General features: G+C 50.8%; 1 protein-coding gene across 6 annotated transcripts in view; it reads right to left on the reverse strand.

Annotated features, from left to right (window-relative positions):
* The window catches only part of LOC126521487 (major facilitator superfamily domain-containing protein 6-like), a 42,761-nt gene that overhangs the window by 5,466 nt on the left and 17,565 nt on the right, over nucleotides 1–19,730 (reverse strand). For 2 of the 6 annotated variants that reach the window (XM_050170201.3, XM_050170204.3), the window contains exon 2: nucleotides 4,790–4,896. In XM_050170201.3, coding sequence (XP_050026158.1) covers nucleotides 4,790–4,896 — 107 coding nt within the window. Of the gene's footprint in view, nucleotides 1–2,301; nucleotides 2,390–4,789; nucleotides 4,897–4,986; nucleotides 5,213–15,072; nucleotides 15,454–19,730 lie in introns of those variants that run through there. The other 4 variants (XM_050170203.3, XM_050170202.3, XM_055066044.2 and 1 more) reach the window with 4 other exon arrangements.

Raw genomic sequence — 19,730 nt, forward strand, 5'->3', positions numbered from 1 at the left:
ATTCCAATGGCAGATCGCGAGCGCTCGGCCGGATCGCGTCGGATCGCGTCGCTCCGACTGAGATCGCTCTCATGTGCGCACACGATATCTGCGAAGGGAATGCGTGCGCTCCCACGGGGGCACTTAGTACAGGAAAATCAAGTGAGAGGGCGCTAGAATAGAGAAAGGAACAAGCGCTTGGAAGCGCAACCCACCACCCCACTTCACTGTCCGTGTCAGAAGAATCATCACTCGACTTGGAAATTGTAGTCCGAGTCGGAGCTGTCTAGGAGCACGAACAAAATCGCACGGCGCGAAGCGGCGTCCACGTTTCCCATGTCGTCCATAGCTACCCACGACCGGAAACAGGCGACCGTGACAGGAAGCAGAGGCGGGTGAAGGAAATACGTCACGAGGACTTCCGGTCAAATCTGCCGATTTCGGCGGAGCAAATATTTTTGCTCCACGGAGCAATCCGGGATCAGCGGCTGGTCCCAATCTGCCATTGGAACACACAGCTCACCCTCCCATTCTGCCATTGGAATAGGATTGCTCCATACAGAGCAGAAAAACTTGATCTGGATCTGCCATTGGAATTCAACGTAAGTTAAGAGGTCGAAGATGTCAGAGTTTCTCGCATGTTATTCTCTGGCAAAGACATTGTGCCTTCTGCAGTAGTTCGGTGGATATGGCGCTCTGCTGCCGAACCCGATGTCGCGGGTTCGATCCCAGCTGCGGCATCCGCGTTTGAATGGGGGCGAAATGCAACACGCTCGTGTAATCTGAGATATAAGTGTTCGTTAAATTTCTCTCAGATGGTTAAAATAAATCGGGAGCACTTTACTACGGTGTCTCAAAAGCCAACGTGAAGTTTTGGAACGTTAAACTCCACAATATTGTTACGGAGAGGGTTTATCCACAATATTTACACAGTGGCAGAGAGTGGCACCACAATAACAAAGATGGCGGAGGGGGCACAGCTCGTCCTTTCTCATCTGCTATGCAACGTCTTAGTGGGTACGCGCCATCGTTTGTGAACGAAACGAAATGTCCTCTTCGTCCGCAGGATAATTGGCTCGTAACAATATCTTTAAAAGACCTTATCAAATGCTGCTTACTCTACTAGGCGGATCATAAGTGAGGCCCCTGCGTCCTCAGCACCATGCAAGGGATAAAATGGCAGAAGCGTGCCGAGGAGCGAGGTGTTACAGATGTCTGGGCTGTCTGGAAAACAAATAATGCTAACTACAGCGAATTGGCAGGCCATAATACCTAAATGTCTTACAAACACTTTCAGAGACATTGCGAGTCTTACAGTTCCCGAACCGGTATACATAGCTAAAACGTCTAACTTATAGACCTTGTGCGCGAGTGACACTTCCCGATTCTGATGGCACCCAAAGCCAACAAGTGAGCAACAGGTTTTGCACGAGCTTCCCACGTCGGCATAGTGCTACGAAACCGGATGTCAATCACGCCGTAAGAGAACAGGGCGCCCGGGAATGCAAAGTCTACTCGCAGGGCTACAGCGATCGGTTTAACGGAAATCTAGTTGCGGCAAATGTGCTCAAAAGCATCATCTGAATTCGACTCCCGTGGAAATTACGTTGCCAGCGTAAATGTTCGTTTCTGAAGACCAACACAGTGCGTAAGACGCGCTGTTCAGTCATATCAGTCACACCCGCTCTCCTACGTTCAGCCAATGCTTCGTAGAGATTTATAAAGCATTCGTTCAGTGTTCATGGTGTGTCACAGAGTCGTTTTCAAAGCTCCCACTTGATGAGAAGGCACAAGCTCAACGGCTGTCGTGTTCACAAATGCGCCCGGCAACCACGTTTATCCTGTGCTTTTTTGCCAACGAATGAAGCCGAGGGAACACAAACTCGGGGTGAGAAAAGCGGGAATGCAGGGAGGTTAACCAGAATAGAATCCAATCTGGCTGCGCTGAGCTCGGGGAACGGGGCAAAGAAGTGCACACACACACAATTATAAAGCAGGGCAGAAGAGAAAACGAAAGAAGGATGACGTGACATACTCGCGGGGGAGCAGGACTCCGAGTTTCCGCAAAGGCCGCACAGACCGAAATTTGGGGCGGCAGCGAGTCTAGCCGGTTCTGCGCGCCCACAAAAGATAGCTCTGTAGTCGGAACTTTCAGCTAAGTCATTACGTGATCTCGCTCTAGCACGCCTACAGTCGCAAAATTTCACATTACATCAACTTCCAAGTTAGTTCGAACAGAAGTTCCAACGGAAATTCGATTAAATGGCGTAAGTGTCCTTCCTTAAAGACGAAGAGCAGCGCTGCAGTCATCGCCATGCGCACCGTTTACCGGTGTGAGTCACTTCCGTCACCGCTGCAGGCATCTATCAGAAAAGAGCGGCTTCTCCATGGGCAGTAGAGGTGCCTGTAAAACAATTTCGCAGACCAGCATGTTACCCGCTTCAGGCACATATCAGAGTCTCATAATTTAGCTCAGATTGCGTAGCGTGAATACGGGGCCGCAAAGGGGCCGCGTTATTAAGTGCCGTACATACGACACGAACGTTTATTGCAGGGCCAACGTCTATCATAAGTCAAACAAGGAAGCTGCGGATCTCCATTCATCGTTATCAGGAGCCTGGCGGTGTTCCAATAGTGCTATCTTTCAATCGCGCGGTAGCGAATTCCTGCGAAATCGAAAGCCAACCGTACGCAGAGTTGTGCGGTATGCGTTTCCAACAGAGCTGCCTTGAAAACGTATCGCGAGGACCGATTCCCTAACAGCTGTGCGTTTGTCGTACAGTCACCGATGCTACTGAAAGCGGTCGCATATCTCTAAATTCTAAGTTAACCAATGACGATTATTGGAGTTTATTGGCGCTTAGGTTAGCCAACATCAACAGCCAAAAATTTAATACCGGCACTTCGTGCCCTGCAGCAGATGGCACAGCTGTCAGGCGAAAGAAAAAAATGTGAAAAGAGTTGCGCTGAACATGCCCACAACCATGAACATTTTTTTGAAGAAATATAGGTCATTAGAAGGCTACGCTCAGCTACTTCAGCAACCTGTTCTAAAGGTGAGATAAACGAAGTAAACCGCCATCGTTCGTCATTAATTCCTGAAAGTCCTCATGAAGACCTGGAGGCCTTCTGTTGATGCACTTGTGTAATGCCATATCTTACGGCTTTCTACGAAGCAACAACAGGCGAAACGCAGCCACTTCCATATCGTTTATGCGCTATGCCATTAGAAAGGTTGTGATGGTGGTGGACTTAGCCGGGTGCTTGGTTCGGCTCAATCTAATAGGCTGACTGATGCACATAGCAAGACACGTGCTAATACGGCGTGGAAGAAGATTAGCTATTCAGGCAGCATGTACTCTCACGTACGACTCAACAGCACCCCATGCGCCTTCACAAGCCAGCGAAATCGATTTAAAGAGCTGATGCTGCGCCGCTTAGTATAGCGTCCTGAGTTGCGCAAACGTGAGCGCGTCTCTTCATCCCGCGCGACGGTCAGTGCCGTCAAGGCGACGTAATGACGACCAAGCCGTCTAACCAGGATTAGAAGCGATGGAGATGAGGTCATCGATCAAGTCGACGGATGCTAAAAATTAAAACGTTTCGGAACCTGTTTTCTTGATCACGCTAAAGTCACTTCAACAAATCGGCAACGTCTGAGTACCGCAAAACCACAACGTTTGTTCGGCACACTGAGTAAATGCTACCGTTCATGAACGGAGTGTCCATCTCCGGAATATTGAATAACAAAGAAAGAAACAGGCTCTATTAAATGTGTAGGCAAGAACACACGGGCAAGGGTAGACTTACATTCGATCTCTTCGCAAATCCCTACATAAGTCATGCCTAATGAAGCGCACAGTCACAAGATATATGACAGTAAAGACCGGAGCGCATGCCACTCGATACAGTCTGAGGACTCTGGCGAGTCAAACTACCAAGTCTTGTCCGCCTTAATCGAGGAAACCGCCGAGGCTCCGAAAAATCTCGTGGTCAGCAAGCCCATGTCAACTTACATTCTCAAGGCCAACTTGGCCTCAAAAGCAGCTGACCATCTCGGCTGACCAAGCCTGAGCACCATGCTTGAAGTGAAAAAGGTAACGATCGAAGCTCTGAGAACGATTAAAAAAATGAGACAATTCGAAATAGAAGACAAAGAGAATAATACATACGTGGTTATGTTAAGGAACGTTTAACTACCTTTGCGACGCGAAGGCCGCGCCACTTTAGGCGTGGATACCAACATACAGCCGCGTTTGTTCGTTCCGGCGTGCCCCGTGCACGAGACGACCACCTAAGCTCTCTCGCACCGTTCACGTCCGATGCCTATGGCGCGGCCGGCGCGTTTCCGGTTGACCCGCACGGCGTCGTATAGTCTAGGTGAAGACACAAGCTCAAACGAAAGAAACAACAACAACGAGAGCGCATATTATAGTTCAGCGATCTCCAAACACCCCTAAGCTAAATGTGGGCGGTCAGAAAGCTCCATAAAAGTTCCAATTTAACCCCACGTGACCAGCAACAGATCTTACGACACGAAGCCGTCCATGTTAGGCTTTCTACTGTGTACATACGCTATCCCGACACTGTGGACTTCATGTGCAGCTCCCGTTCACTTGGATCGCTTCAGCAGACCCGCAACGTCGTATGTGCCTGTGGATCTACGCTGACTAAAGTATCTCCACGAGCATCAACAGCAGCGTCAGCATTAGAAGCTCCCACATTAAGGCATCGACCACAGCGAACGACAGTGGCCTTGCATACGCAATCGAAAAGGGGGAAACTACACACAAAAGTGCGCGCCACGTACCTGCAAGGTAGAGAAAAAAGTGGGCCTTCAGCGGCAGCAGCTGCCTGTTGACGGACCTCGGTAGGCATCGGGTCCAGCAGGATTCCATCGCCGCGGTGTGCTTGTCTCTGGGAAGCGGACGAAAACCCGGTGTACTTAGCACATGCGCTCGCGACGCTAACACGAAACACAACCGAAAGGATCAAAAAGCTCCGCACCTGAGAAGGTAAGTGTGCTAGCGAGGCTCGAACTATCCCAACAGCCCATCGACCGCTCAGGCCGAAAGCCGACCACGCTCATACATATTTCGGCCGGCGCGAAAAATCTCTAGGCTTTGTTCGCCGGTCGAGCGTCTAGCGTGGGAGCTCCGACAAATGTGCTTGCGGGATCGGCGAAGCGCACGTGGTCGCTATCGCTACCGCGGCTTCCTCACGCTAATCACCGCTTGCTCGCATCGCCGCGTGGTAGCTGAAGGGCGCTAGGCGACAGCGTACAAATGCCATCGTCAAACGATTGAAAAGATGGCAAGCAAGGTATATGTAACAAGCGTGTGACGTACGGCGTATGACGTATGTGACGGCGTATGACGGCGTGTGACGTATGGCGCGTGTGACGTACGCGGAATCCGTTAGTCAGTGAAAGCTGCTGACATGCCGCTCCGCAGCCGCCTGCGCTTAACGTCCCTGCCTGTCGCATCAGAGTCGAATTTCATGAAGGTGATGACATATTATAGCGCATTTCTCATGATGCACGAAACCATGATCAACCGTTTCCGAGCGAACACTACACTATTAAACAAATGTACGCCCTTTGGGTCGTACCTTGCCACACAACGATGATCGTCATCTGTCTTGCCTGCGTTTCTTTTCTTGAAAACGCTGCGCTCGCTACTTTCCTGTCGAACATGATCTGTCATGCTGATAACGCGCATGCCGTTTGTGACTTGGAAGTACCGGGCTCGCAGCGTCAAAGAAAGGAAATGCGGACAAGACAGATGACGATTATCGTTATGTGGCAAGATACTTGTGATAAGGGTCACCGCTCGTCGAGCACCGATAGCTGTCGTCTTCTTTCTTTTTCTTATTTTTTCAATAAGCTCTTTTGTAACATGAATGGCCAGAGCAACAAGAATTTCCTGCTGTGCGCGCGTGTTGATTAAAGGAGTGCGTGCATGCACTGCACGCTGAAGAATTAAAATTAAATTCTGGAGTTTTACGCGCCAAAACCATGATCTGATTGAGAAGCACACCGCATTAGGGGACTCCGGATTAATTTTGACCGTGCACCTGGCGGTCTTTAACGTGATCTCAATGCACAGCTCATGGGTGTTCTTGCATATCGCCCCTGGGGGCGATATGCTTAAATGCATCGAAAAGTGGTTGGCGTGCACGCTGTGGAATGCAGCTACAGAAGTTAGCGGCTCGTGCCGGTGCTTTCTCGAAGCGCATCGAGTTATCGTGGCGAAAGCAAGCTAACAGACGCGCTGCGTGAAACGTGCTGATTCCAGAAAGAAATCCTGGGCCTCCGTAAACTTTCACTTGCATGCGTAGCCGGTGGAGACGAGAAGTACACCTACGTTGAGGCAGCAGCTAGAAATGAAATTTCACTAATTACGCATTGCGTGAACCGGCAGGGGTAGTACCCTGGTATCTGAACCGTACCTCGTCTCTACGTTTATAAGTTTCGATTGATTGATTCACTAACGCATAATTTGACAGACTGCTTAGTTCGTTTCCAGCGTATTCAATACTTTTTCAGCACACAACGTGCTGAACGTAAAATTCAACCGCAATGTAACTGCTTCGTGACCCAGGCCTTCAAGATGGCGTCATCGAATCCAGCAGTTATAGGATGCGTTAAAACTCCTCGATAACAAAATGTGTCCATTCTGCTAAAAAAATAGTTACAGTTTTGCAACTTGCCCCTAAATTTGAGTACAGGAGCGTTTTTGCATTCCACCCTCATCGGCCTCATCGCGATCACGGCCATCATGGCCGTGATCGCGAATCGAGCGTGCAACCTCGCTTTCAGCGGAGCGGTTTCGATCAGTGTATAGCCAGGGGGTGGCACACCGGGAGCCTACTCGACCCCCCCCCCCCTTCCCATAACCTGGAACAGATTTCTGGCTACGCGACTGGTTCTACTGCAATACTGTCGGATCCCTTTGGTGGTGATAAACTTCACTGAAAGGTTGGAGGGGGAATGGGGGGGGGGGGGGGGGGTGAGGTGGCCGAGGGATCGGGCTTAAGTAAGGCCCTGGGCCTGCCCAGTCGACCAGTACACGTCCCCGGACGTCCCCAGACCTGAGTCAGGCGGTCTAGTCAGTCTCGCTGCTGAACGGGGGATGAGAAAACGGGAGCGAGGTGCATGCCCACATTATGTGTGTGAGTGTCCCTGTTTTGAACAGAGCCTGCAGATCGCTTTCGCCGCCGGAAACTGTTTACAGATAAGTGTGGAAGATGCACTTGCTGTTTGCAATTCCTGAAATCCAGACGAAGGATGCTATTGACACTGACAAGTTCCTCGTTGTTGCGGAATTGGGTAATGCCAATCGCAGAAGCCATAGCAGCCCTCCTGGCCAATCAGAACCGACAAGGTTGCAAATTCGACAATATGGCGGAATTCGACAATGTCCAGAATAGTACCCCAGGGGACCATCACTTTCGCGAGATTTCGCGAGAATCGCTACTGGGCACATGCGCACGAGGGTTGGGCAAACGCAAGAAAGAAGCTCTGTTGGCACTCATGGGCTGAATCTCGCGAAAGTGATCGTCCGAGAACGCGCCACCTGAACGTAGTGCATGGAGAGAGCAGGAAACGCCACGCATATGGAGTAAGAGGATCTAGAGTCGCTGATCTGCCGGCCTCACCGCAAATGTCTGGACTCGTTGCCAGAAAGTGGCGGATCATTTTCTCACCTGAGAATGCGCAATGGGTACTGAGCATCCGATTTAGAACAATGAACTAAAAAGCCAGTTTTTGCACGCATATCTTGGAGCTGTAGCCGTGTTCCTGCAATCATGCCGTGAGTGCCGTGCTCTAAATACGGAATGTGGTCACCGTGCCAACCGTACCGTGTTTGCGTGATGTGCTGGCAAGTCCGCGGTGTCGAGGCAACGAAAAACGACACTTCGCGCCAAACAAATGCAGGTTTCTCCGGACCGGCGCCTCATCCTAACCAACTACCCCTATATTTGACGTTACTAATGGCAAATTCGGGTGATCGTTTCGGAGCGTTCCACAGGTATAGTCATCTTATTCGGGTGATCGAAAAAGGCCGCTCGAACTAAATTCGGTTGCTTATTTCATCAGATCGCTGAAATACGACTTGGAGCCCCCAGAAATGCTCCCGCCGACGACATCTGAGAAATTGCGAGATCCAGCAGGTTTTCGGTCGCTAAGCGCTACACAGGTTTAAAAATAATAATAATAAGAAGTACTTTGGTTTTACAGGCCAATACTACGATCTAATTATGAATTACGACGTAGTGGGCGACTCCGAATTAATTTTGACCACCTGAAATTCTTTAACGCGCTCCCAGTGCACGGTACACGGGCATTCTTGCATTTCACCCCCATAGGAATGCGACCGCCACGGCCGGGATTTGATCACTCGACTTCGTGCTTAGCAACGCATCGCCAAAGCCACTAAGCAACCATGGCGGGTGCTATGCAGCTTCCGTCAGCGCGTTCCTGTCGGTGCAGGCTAGGCTGTCTAGGCGGTTTTGTAATTGCATTGTCGGGCTTTGTGTGCCTCACGTCGACGATGGCGATGCGGCAACGCGTTCGTTAGCGGCACCATGGCGGCACCTTCAGTTCTTTTGAGTCGGGAAGCAAGCAGTGACAGAATCTTATCATAACGCCGAAAACTTGCTCTGTTGGCGTACATAGGACTGTCTTGCAAGCGACTGCCACTGTAGCGAGCGCTTTCGTAGCCCGCCACTGTTTTTTGCTGGCTTGCACCCTCCCTCGCCGTGATGCTGTAATCTACAATGCTGCGTAATGCGGCGGCGGGGTTCAGTCCGGCATCACTGAAAGTTTCCCTCGGCTCTCGTTTCCTTCCCTCTCGTTGCTCCGGAAAGTGACCCGCCGTTCGCGTGGCGCGTGCTTTCTCGGACTCAGATCTGGAGCGTCTCGCCATCCAATTTAGAGGACAGGATCGACCACCCGCATTCACCATAAGCTACCTATCTCCACGTCGTGCTCGTTTTATGCTGTCCATAATCACGAACCGTAACCAAGGGCCATGACCAGTTGCTAAGGTTTATTTGTGTGGACGGATGTGGCTTCGTGTCAGTTTCAAGTGGATGCCAAGTTGTCCTTTCACCGACGGCAAAGTGTGGAGTCTCTACTGCTCAATATCTGCTCTGGGTCGGGGTGCTGCGGAGATGACGCTGTGTGCTGGTGAACTCAAAGTGATGGTATTTCCGTCCGAAAAAGAAGGCTAACGAAAGAAGTGGGATAACGGAATGGACCACGAAGTATAACCAGAAGTTCAGAGGTAAGTGGTGCTCTAGCTAAGGTAATTCAGCGCTTTCCAAGGGATTCTGCTTAACACCAAACACGTTAACTGCCGCTGTTGCGAAAGTTTTGTGTATAACGCTAGTGGACGTGACGTGTTCCGTAGGCGATCAACTTTTAAACCTGCAACGGTATGTACTCTCTCCCTTCTGAGCAAAATTATACGCACTGCAGCGATTCCGCTTTAAAGCGAAATTTCTTCTGCGCCTGTGAATGCAACTCGAAATTAAGGACTGCAGTTCATGCTTAGCACTGCGACCTTTCCAGTGCATTCATCAGTTTTAGTTTGTGCGTCCGAATTACGAAGAAATTCAGCTTTTGGCACGAGGTTTCTGGTCGTCGATATACATTTTCTCGCGGGTGCACTTGCTTACTGTGCAGTTCACGCGTCATATTCTGCAGAGAATGAACTTCACAAATCACAATCGCAGTGTACATACGCATTCGTTGGCTCGTTTCTCCATTTGTGTGTTAAAGGACATCTCGGCAGGTTTTAGCACTGTAAGTACACAAACCCGGGCGCGTAGATCAAGCGGTGGCAAACTTGTCTGCAATATATCCTAGGGCTGCACGGCGATAAGAGCTGAAAGTTCAAACAAACGCGCCCTTCCTCTCGAGGGAGACGTGCTTTCAGCCAAGGAATCGCGGTCACACGCACAAATGCTTCTGCGTAAGACTCACTGCCTGCAACGCCGCTGATTATTGTACGTGACCTCGGCAAATCGTCCAATGCAGAACGTGCCATACCGCCAGTGAGAGTACGCCGTGCAACAATAAGTGGAAGAGGAAAAGAGTGGCGCTTGCGACGTAAACGTGACGCTGTTCCTCAGCACCGGTATGGAAAAAGGCAGTGGAAAGATGTCGGTCGCAGACTCTTGCCGAGGCAGCAGGAGAGAATGTCCGTGTTTGCAGCGGAGCTCGCCTAGCTGGCTGCAACATGGGAACGCGACATTTAAATTTCTCTTTTGTCGTCTGATAATTAACCATTTCGAAAACTTACCGCGGTAAGACAATCTCTAAACGACGCCCGACACGTTTCAGTGTATAACCAAGTATGGTTGAACATGGTTGAATGCAAATCCACTGATATGGCTTTTCTCAACCTTCGCAAGTTTGCAGGCTTCACCTCGACGAGACAATGAGCGCGGGAATCAGCCTAATAGGATGTCCGAATAAACTATGTAAAACGCACTGAGGATACCACAGCATCCCGCGTGTTCTGGGCGCGGTGTAAGATATACTCTGTAGGCGTGGCCAGCGCGCCTTACAGGAACGCCTGATATATAGTGTACCCTATTTCGAAAAGGCACCACGACATGACTCTTCGCTTATAGGTCTGTCCCTTGTGAGGCGGCATTGCTTTTTTATGCAAAAATTACCGCTGTTCTGACGTTGCTTGCTGCACGCCCTCTTTTTTGTGCAACGAATAAAATATGACATGGCTGTGTTCCTTCGTCAAACCTTCGTCATCAACGCGTGATTTATGAGCTACGAAAAAAAAAATACGTACCTTTAGCACGCTACTCAAACATATCCTGCAAATGACTATTAGGCAGCATCCAATTTTGCCACTTGCGCAGACGTCGCACCCTGCAATAGCACCACGCGCAGAAAACAACGGCGCCCCGGCCACTGAGAGGGCATGCACAAACATTCGCGCCGGTGCCGTGCGCTGTAAGCAAGCGGACTGTCTGCCAGTTGCCTCGGCGACGAGGCCATTTCGTTCTACTTTTCACTGGGACGTTGCGCCATTTTTTTTTCACCGGATGACGCTGCAATCATGAGTTTGTTTAAGGGAAGCGTGAAGGGACGTTATCGGGAAGCTCGTGTGACGGCATTCGTCGCGACATGTCCACACCTAAAGAGTACGTTTATCAGGAGTCACGAGCAGCTGGTACAGGAGATAAATTAACACCATCAAGCGCGGGAGAAAGGACGCGACATGCTATTTCAGTGGCTGCCAGTACGTACAGTACATACCGGTGTTACTGGTAATGACTTCGCAGATGAGGCGGCCCCGTTCGCCTATGAAGGCACCCATGCGGTCCCGATCCCACTACCAAGAACCGATGCTGCAAGGGGAGTCTATTTCCTGGCTCGTCGTTTCCTAGTTCCCCGAAGTGTCGCCTACATACACATGATGCTTGTTTAAAGCTGCAACTGCTGTCAGGAATTTCCCGTTCCAATGCAATGTTGTTATGCCGCCTCTGCATCGGGGTAGCTTTCACGAAAGCATACTCGTTCCACCTTGGAATCTTTACCACACCTACGTGCGACTCGTACGGCATCGAAAAAATAGCTCCTATGCGCCTTGTTCTCGTTATGACGTCCAGCGCCGCCATGCCTGTACAGCATTAAAGCAATTAGATTCCAGACCGTTTTCGGAAGCCAAGATTCTTGGACCACGGCCGTGCGCGTCGCTGCAGCTGAAAGCAACGAAGGCGTTGTAGAATTTGAAGTCGACAGGCCTCTGCGACCTTTTGTAGATACATGTGCTCCTTCGAGTGTGCGCGCGACTGGTGCTCTCTCTCTCTCTCTTTCTTCCATCCTTTCTCTCTGTTCAACCCATCAGTCCTTCCCATAGTGCGCAGGGTAGCAAACCAGACGCGCACCCAGTTAACCTCCTTGCCTTTCCTTCGCTCTCTTCAATTCTCTCCCTCTTACACCATGGTTTTGGAAGCACCCACATCCGTCGTTTTAAACTGCCCAATACATTTACCCAAACCACAATCGTGCAGGCGCGCCGTGTTAGGTCGGTCCGCAAGGACATTTTTAGTGCCTTTAGGAACGCAATTACACACGAAGCTCGCGACTCTGAAGCAACCGCCCACCCATACCGGTGCTGAAGTCGCGGAGGAGAGCGCGCCAGTCGCATTTGTTTTGTTGAGCCGTCAACGCACGGCGCGCACACTAAATGGGGCGATTCCGTACGCGGTGGCGAGTTAGGATTTGACGAAGCATTTTGATACTGCAGTATCGCATCTTTATCGAAAACTGACGATTCACGGCAATGCGGCATTGACGGCGTCGCTTCGTCGACTCTGTATACCGTGTGCATTGCTTGCCGTGTTTCAACACGCCGACGCAGATAACAAGGACTGAGGGCCGCAGTTTGTAACGGTTCTTCCCCTCCGACTCTATTCTTTCTTTTCAATCATTCGTCGCGCCGAGCGACCAATTCCGCGGCGATAAAGCCGGTGTGCGAGCCACTGACAAAGGGCAGGAAAGAATGGATAATTCTCTCAAAATGTCGGCCTCTACATTACAATTCAGAAACAAGACCCTCGTAAAAGGACGGATGAAATTTAACGATTCAGAGAACAGTTGGCGCCAATGGGAAACATAACTGGTAAAACAGCTCCAGTACGCGCAAGGTCCGGCCATCAATCATACGAAGCGGAATGGTGAGGGGGCCGGCTGCAGCGCGCGTCGCTCATTTTTTGCATAATTCCAGGGAGCGCAGCGGGAAAAGAAATCTGGAATAATGTTACGCCTAGCTTACAGAACACCCACAGCGATGAAATCTCAGTGACGCGCTAGGCGCGCGTAAAGGTTCGCTGTTCGCCCACAGTGGTGCGTCTCCATCAAGCACTAACGTAGAATCTCGACCAATCCCAATTGACAAGACCACATGACATATTGCTCTCAGCGCGGACGGTTGCGCGCTGTTAAGGGACACAGAGCATGATGCGCCCAGAAAGTGCTCTCGAGAGGACCTACCATCGCATGGGTCGAAAGCCTATACGTGCACTATACAGCTGCGACTGTATGCGAAAGTTCTTCCAATCTTGGGTAGACTGAATAATTAAACTGTCCCCACGTTACAAAGCCGGACGAAACCTATGAGATACTGCACGGGACAAAAAAATATTAATTATCCAGCAAGTGTGAAGTTTGGGAAACATTTGGAAAAAATATTTCATTTGGCCCTAAAGTTAGTCTTCATTTGCAAACCTAACGTTATTGACATTATCGTCACGTCATGACACAGCAAGATTTGCTGACGTTGTGAAACAATAAGGCTAAGCATAACGTTGTTACTCACACACACACAAAAAAAATGCAAACCAGGGTGTTGCGCACGATTATTCCGACTGCGCTCACGCGTGGAAGGCGCCACGATGGCGGGAACGGAGTGAGCATATGTATCATGGCGTCATGACACATCCGTCACCGGTGTATTGAAACCGAAACTATAGCCACTTAATAACAGATATTGCACCGAATCATTCAGGATACTCTGACGTATTCCACTATTTCTTCTAAGCCTTAGGGTGTGTTCCAAATCGTTCCGGCAAGCAAAGCTATCTATCCTGGAGTATTAAAAGGCAGCATCTTTTCTGCACAAGTCTGCGCACTGGAGCATGAACACGCATCGACATCGTTCGCCACCTGGCGTCCAATTTATCACGCAAAGGTAAACTGTAAAGTTAATGAATTTTTTTTATAAGATTCATTAAAACTAAAGAAAAATCTGTTATTTCACTCAGTTTTGTGTCTGATTTATGTTGCTCCTTAAACTGCGCCACTGAAGACGGCAAAGCCGTCCTGTGCTGTTTGACGAATCGCGCAGACCGCTTTCCCAAGCACTCGAAAAGATATTTTCCGTACCGCAGACCGAGGGGTGCTGCGCCATCCGTCGCCTCACAGTCTGCTAGAAGGACCCAAGTTGGCACCGACGAGCACTTTGCCATGACCTCTCAAGGGGTGACATCGGGTCAGAAACGCCAGTTGGCTTGTAGAAGCCTGCCTGACTGCAAGCGACGAGACACCGAGGAATCTGAGGACGAGTAAACAATCATCGGGGACCACGACGAGGCGAACCTTTCAGACCTAGATATGGACGAGGCTGGCTTCTGAATCGTGCGCCATCGTAAAGACAGGACGGTGAGCATTCCTCTGGTAATCACTGCAGCGCCAGAAAGAGCTGATTTGAGGCAAGTGAACCCTATTGTCCTATACTCTGAGATTGAAACGATTCTCGGTGGAGCCCCAGTCAAGAGCCATTTTACAGCGCAGGGAGCATTGCTCTTGGATCTGGAGACAGAAAGACAAGCTAACGGTCCTTCTAGAGGCCAATATCGGTGGACTAGCCATATCTGCCCGTGTTCCACGCAGTTGCATGAAAAACACGTGCATTGTTAGGGGAGTCCCGAAATGGTACACGGGTGAAGAGGTGCTAACCTACTTGAGACCTCAGGGAGTATTCCATGCGAGAAGAATCATCCGTCGGGTCCAAACCTCGTCATCTGAATGGGAGTCAAGGCGCACTGACTATGTCGTACACAGACGGATCGGTGTGTGCACACACAGACAGCCGCGCAGCGGCATTCTACATACCTTCCCTTGATTTGTCACGGTCTGGCTGCCTGGATCGCGCGCAGTGTAGTCTACAACAGCAGAAAGTGCCGCCATTACCGCGGCCTTGCAAAAACTACGCACTTATTCCGCACGTCACGTCACGTCGTGGTGATGACGGACTCAAAATCATCGTTACAACGATTACACCGTGACCTCCCTCGCGACAAGTTTACAAGGCAATCTCTGGCACTGATCAAAGTTTTAATGAGCAAGGGATTTAACGTAAAATTTGAGTGGATCCCATCCCACATGGTAATTGAAGAAAATAATGAAAAAGCTGACATTCTTGCACGCCGGGCACTGACATTGTGTCCCAGAAGTGAGAGCACCAAATATTTTCAAAACCCTAAGAACGCAATCCGCAATCACTTTAGGACGATCTACCAGGTTCCACACCCAGCCTGCGTGACCCATGGACTTACTCGGGAAGAAGCAACGCCGTTGTACCGCATCCGAACCGACTCCGCGTCCACCCCGGCTTGGTTATTCAAGACTGGACGATGCACTTCCCCGTTGCGTGCCTTGTGTGGTGAGATCGCCGACATCGAACATTTGGATAAGCACGCAGTTCGACATAGAAAGTAAAGCGATGGTCGACAGCCTGCAAAACAATAGTCTTTCGCATATAACCATTGAAGACGTCGTTTTCCCCGGAGGGCCTGCGGCAATCAGGAATAGGGCGCAATGACTGCTGATTGCCTTCATGCGAGACACGAAGTTCTTCCGACATTCACACAGTGACACTCACAAGAGGCTCATGCGGAACAATTCCCGGCTATAAATGCCAGACTAACCCCACCTGCTGCCACATGACCACCACCACCGCCGCTAAAAGCGTTGGCGGCAGGTGTCGAAAGCGCGAGCCAATGGAATCCCGCCGATGATCGTTGCGGCGGGTGTAACCGCACCAGCGGCGTCGCGAAATGCGACGGCACGGACGAACCTCCTCGAGCTTCCGTGTCGGGGCCGACACAGTGCGCTGGTGCAATCGCTCAGTCGCGACAGCGGAGGACGGGTGCGTCTGATTTTGCGTAGCGGGGCCGGTCACTACCGACTGCTCCGGCTGCAACTGCGCATGTGGCCGCGCGCGGCCGTATCGTCAGAGCGATCAGGGTTGAGGGCAGAGTCTACACGCGTCGGCGTCTCGCAGCTTTGTGCGAGCTGCGTGTTTTCGGCGCTCACATTGCGTTGAAACGATAGACAGCACGAAGGTCACTTCGCTCACTGCTGCCGCGTTTCCTTACGCCAGCGTTTTGACAGCCGCGGTCATCGAGTGGGATGTGTTCGTGTTTGCTGTGCGAGCTGACACCATGCCCATTAATTTAGCTAGCGAGCCAATGTTTACAAGTTGATACGACGGATAAAAGTACTACCCTCACTTCGTATTGCTGTCTGCTAATTTGCTATAGCACTCGATGCTTTTCCTTTCGGGCGAAACAGCGACTTTTTTTTTAATGAAATGTACTATCCTATAGGAACGAGCTGGAGCAGACTTGCGATTTCCACTCTTGATTGGTCAACCTCCACTTCGCCATCAGCGTCGCCACACGGGTTTAGTGTGAGGTAGCGAAACAGTTCTTGGGAGTTAGCGCGCGTGCATGGCGCGTACGGCATACGAAGGTATCGATATCGTGTGTAGGGCACGGCTCATCGACGACGTCGGATTATACATCTACGCCGGCACGTACACGCAGGCATGCAAGACGCCGGCTCTCTGGTGAAACTTCGCGTGCGCTATAAATAGGCGTGCGTACAACCGCTCGCGACGATGACGACGTAAATATTTAAAGGCGGTGGCTGAGCGAAAACCGCGGAGAACGCTAGCGCAGGGGTTTCACAGACGTGTACGGCGCTGACGTAAGGGGACGCTTCTACTGCGTCTGTATTTCAGTAAATATTTTTGTCGCTGATCGCTGCCCTTCTTCAAGCGTACGACATTTTACTAACAAGGCCTGCGACAAACGTTGGCTATATTCTTTCTATGCTTGAAAATGCAGTGCGAAAACTACAGCTAACATAAATGGAGACAGAGGGAGGGACAGAGGGACGAACGCTGACCTATATCCTTAACTGTATGCAGAAAAAAAGGAAGCGAGTGAGTGAGTGAGTGAGTGAGTGAGTGAGTGAGTGAGTGAGTGAGTGAGTGAGTGAGTGAGTGAGTGAGTGAGTGAGTGAGTGAGTGAGCGAGCGAGCGAGCGAGCGAGCGAGTTCGACAAATTACTGCTGTTTACAGCAAAGGAGGGCATAAGGTGTGATGAAAGCTGTTTTGTACGGAAGACGACGAAGTGTCTTCTTGACAGAACGCTTGTTTCTGTGCTCTCTGCATTTTTGGTGAACTCTTTGCCTTTCGGGGTGCCTTACCTCCCCGTCTTGCGACCATGGACGCGGAGCATGCCACAGGCCCTCCTGGCCAGAAGTCATCACGGCTGTCAACCGCAAGGAAGCGAGTTGGCTCCCCCAGCGACACCGAGGACACCGAGCTGTACTCTATGTCGGAAGACGACTCATCCGACGACGGCTTCATACCCGTCCGGAGTAAGAGGGCGAAGAGAAAGATCGCCAACACAGCGCCGTCACCTCCTGCGAGCACTACGGCTATGAAGTCAAGGCCTGCGCGCTGGCCACACGTCATCATCTTTATGCCGGAAGAACCGTCAAGCAACCTACGGTTGCTGAACAGGCAAGCCCTATCCATTTTTCTGGAACGTGCGGTGCCGGATCAAATTAAAGACATCAGAATAAACCCACGCAAGAATATACTCGCCATAGACGTGTACAACGCGAGTGCGCTTGGAACACTTCAAGAAATCACGGAGCTTGGCGGAATCAAAATGCGCCCCTTCATCCCGATCGACGACACATCGATAGCCGGTGTAATTTACGACATTGACATTGCCATTCCCAATGAAGATTTACCTAGCCTCATCAAGCCGGCAAACGAGGGCACGATCATTACGCAAGTGCGCCGTCTTGGGAATACGCGCTGCGTAAAAGTAATCTTCAAGGGGGATTGCATACCCTCCCACGTTAAAGTCGGACATTTTCGACATCCAGTTCGACCATTCATCCAGAAGCCGCTTCAATGCCATCAGTGCTTCAGGCTAGGACACGTAAAGGGCGTGTGTCCGAACTCGCTTCTGTGTCCCCGTTGCGCTGAACCTCATGCAGAAGTGACCTGCGGTGCCACAGTTCTGAAGTGCGCCAACTGTAGCGGCCCTCACGCAGCCTCGTCGAAAGACTGCCCCCGCATCAAGAGGGAGCGCGCGGTTCTGAAGCAAATGGCCAGAGACAATTCGGCCCACAGGGAGGCAGCCGAAGTAGTCCGGCGTCGGCGTCGACGTCGGCACCGTGGTAAGTCTTCAAAGAAGGCGCATGAGCGAAGCGATAGTACCCGCTCCACTACGGTACCACTTAGTCGCGACGCGATAGGGCCCACCACTTCCACGAGGGCATCACATAAGACTCTTTCTTTAGAGGAATGGCCTACGCTACCGAGCCGCTCCCTTGCTAAGGAACCTCAGAAGGTCACGGCGCCACCGGAGCCTTCTCCGGCCATTGATGATTCACCTAAAACAGATCAAGTCATCTCAGTGCTACGTTCCCTCATGGAGGCCATCCGAACGATTTTAGTTGAGATGGGGACACCGTCTGCTCGAAGCGCACTTAAAGTGCTGGACGCCTTAAGCCCAGTGCTTGAATCCCTCAACTAGAAAGATGGCTACCCATACCCCATCCTTCCGAAAAGAAGTCAAGGCAGCGTCCGTCATGCAGTGGAACGCCAGAGGGCTAAAATCACGAATTTCAGATTTCCGTCAGTATGTGTACACCAATGTTTTTCCACTCATCGTCATTTGTGAGCCCAACTTGTCGAAACCAATCAGACTGTCAGGGTACGAATGTTTCATGTCATCAACAAATAGTGCATGCAGCAAAATCATCATTTTTGTTCGTCGGGAACTCACCTATGTTTTGCAACCGATTGCGCCCCACGACGACAATCAGTATATATGCGTCACAGTTAAAACGAACAAACTCTTGTTTACTCTCATAGGCGTGTATATATCGCCTTCCAACAATTTCGACACTAAAAGATTAGCGGATATCTTGAGTGTTTGCCCCGCTCCATGGGTCATCATAGGAGATTTCAATGCACACCATCCAGCATGGGGAAGCACAAAGACAAATGCAAGAGGACGAAGATTATCAAGCATCGCCTACAACTATGGCCTTACTCTCTTGAACGATGGTAGCCCCACCTTTCTTCGAGGCGTGACATACGGCAGCTGCCTCGACCTTGCTTTTGTCTCCAACTCTTTCGCCAGATATGTGAAGTGGTTTCCAGATATTGAGACCCATGGGAGTGATCACATTCCCACCTATCTGAACATCAAAGGCTTGATGTCTAGATCTGGCCCACGGAATACCATTCGGACGATTCAATGGGCCAACTTCAAATCTGATATGGAAGATGCCTGCAGCGAGGGCCTGCCCTCTGGGTTTGAACAAACAATTAAAAATACGATGCGGAACGCCACTCGCATACTGACGATCTCTCACACGCGAAACGACTTCGACATAGAATTAGAGCGACTTCGCGCACTTCGTCGCCGGGCGGAACGTCGATATCGGCGTACAAGATCAATCCATGACCTTAGGGCAGCCAGGAGGATACAAAAGAAGATTCATCGTCGAATGAATAGATTAGCGTCGGAACGTTGGGCAACGTTTTGCCAAACACTCGACCCCCGCAAGCCGCTGTCTCACATTTGGAAAACGGTGCAAGGTCTGCGTTGCCTTCCGGAACAGCGTTTTCCATTCAAGGCACTCGCGCTTTTCCAAGGGCGGCAAGACATCGATGTCGCAGAAGACTTTTGTGTGCGAATGGCAGACCAAGCGACACGCCCAGATCCTCCAGCCCGAGATGACGTCCCCCATTCCCGAGATTGCCGCATGGACCTTCCTTTTACAATGGAGGAGCTCGATGCGGCACTAGCTCTCTGCAGGCGCTCATCATCTCCGGGTCCAGATGGTATATCATACCGAGCCTTGTGCTATCTCGGAGAATCCGCACGGACAGCAC

This window comes from Dermacentor andersoni, chromosome 6 (assembly GCF_023375885.2).
Source record: "Dermacentor andersoni chromosome 6, qqDerAnde1_hic_scaffold, whole genome shotgun sequence".
Taxonomy (NCBI): Eukaryota; Metazoa; Arthropoda; class Arachnida; order Ixodida; family Ixodidae; genus Dermacentor; species Dermacentor andersoni.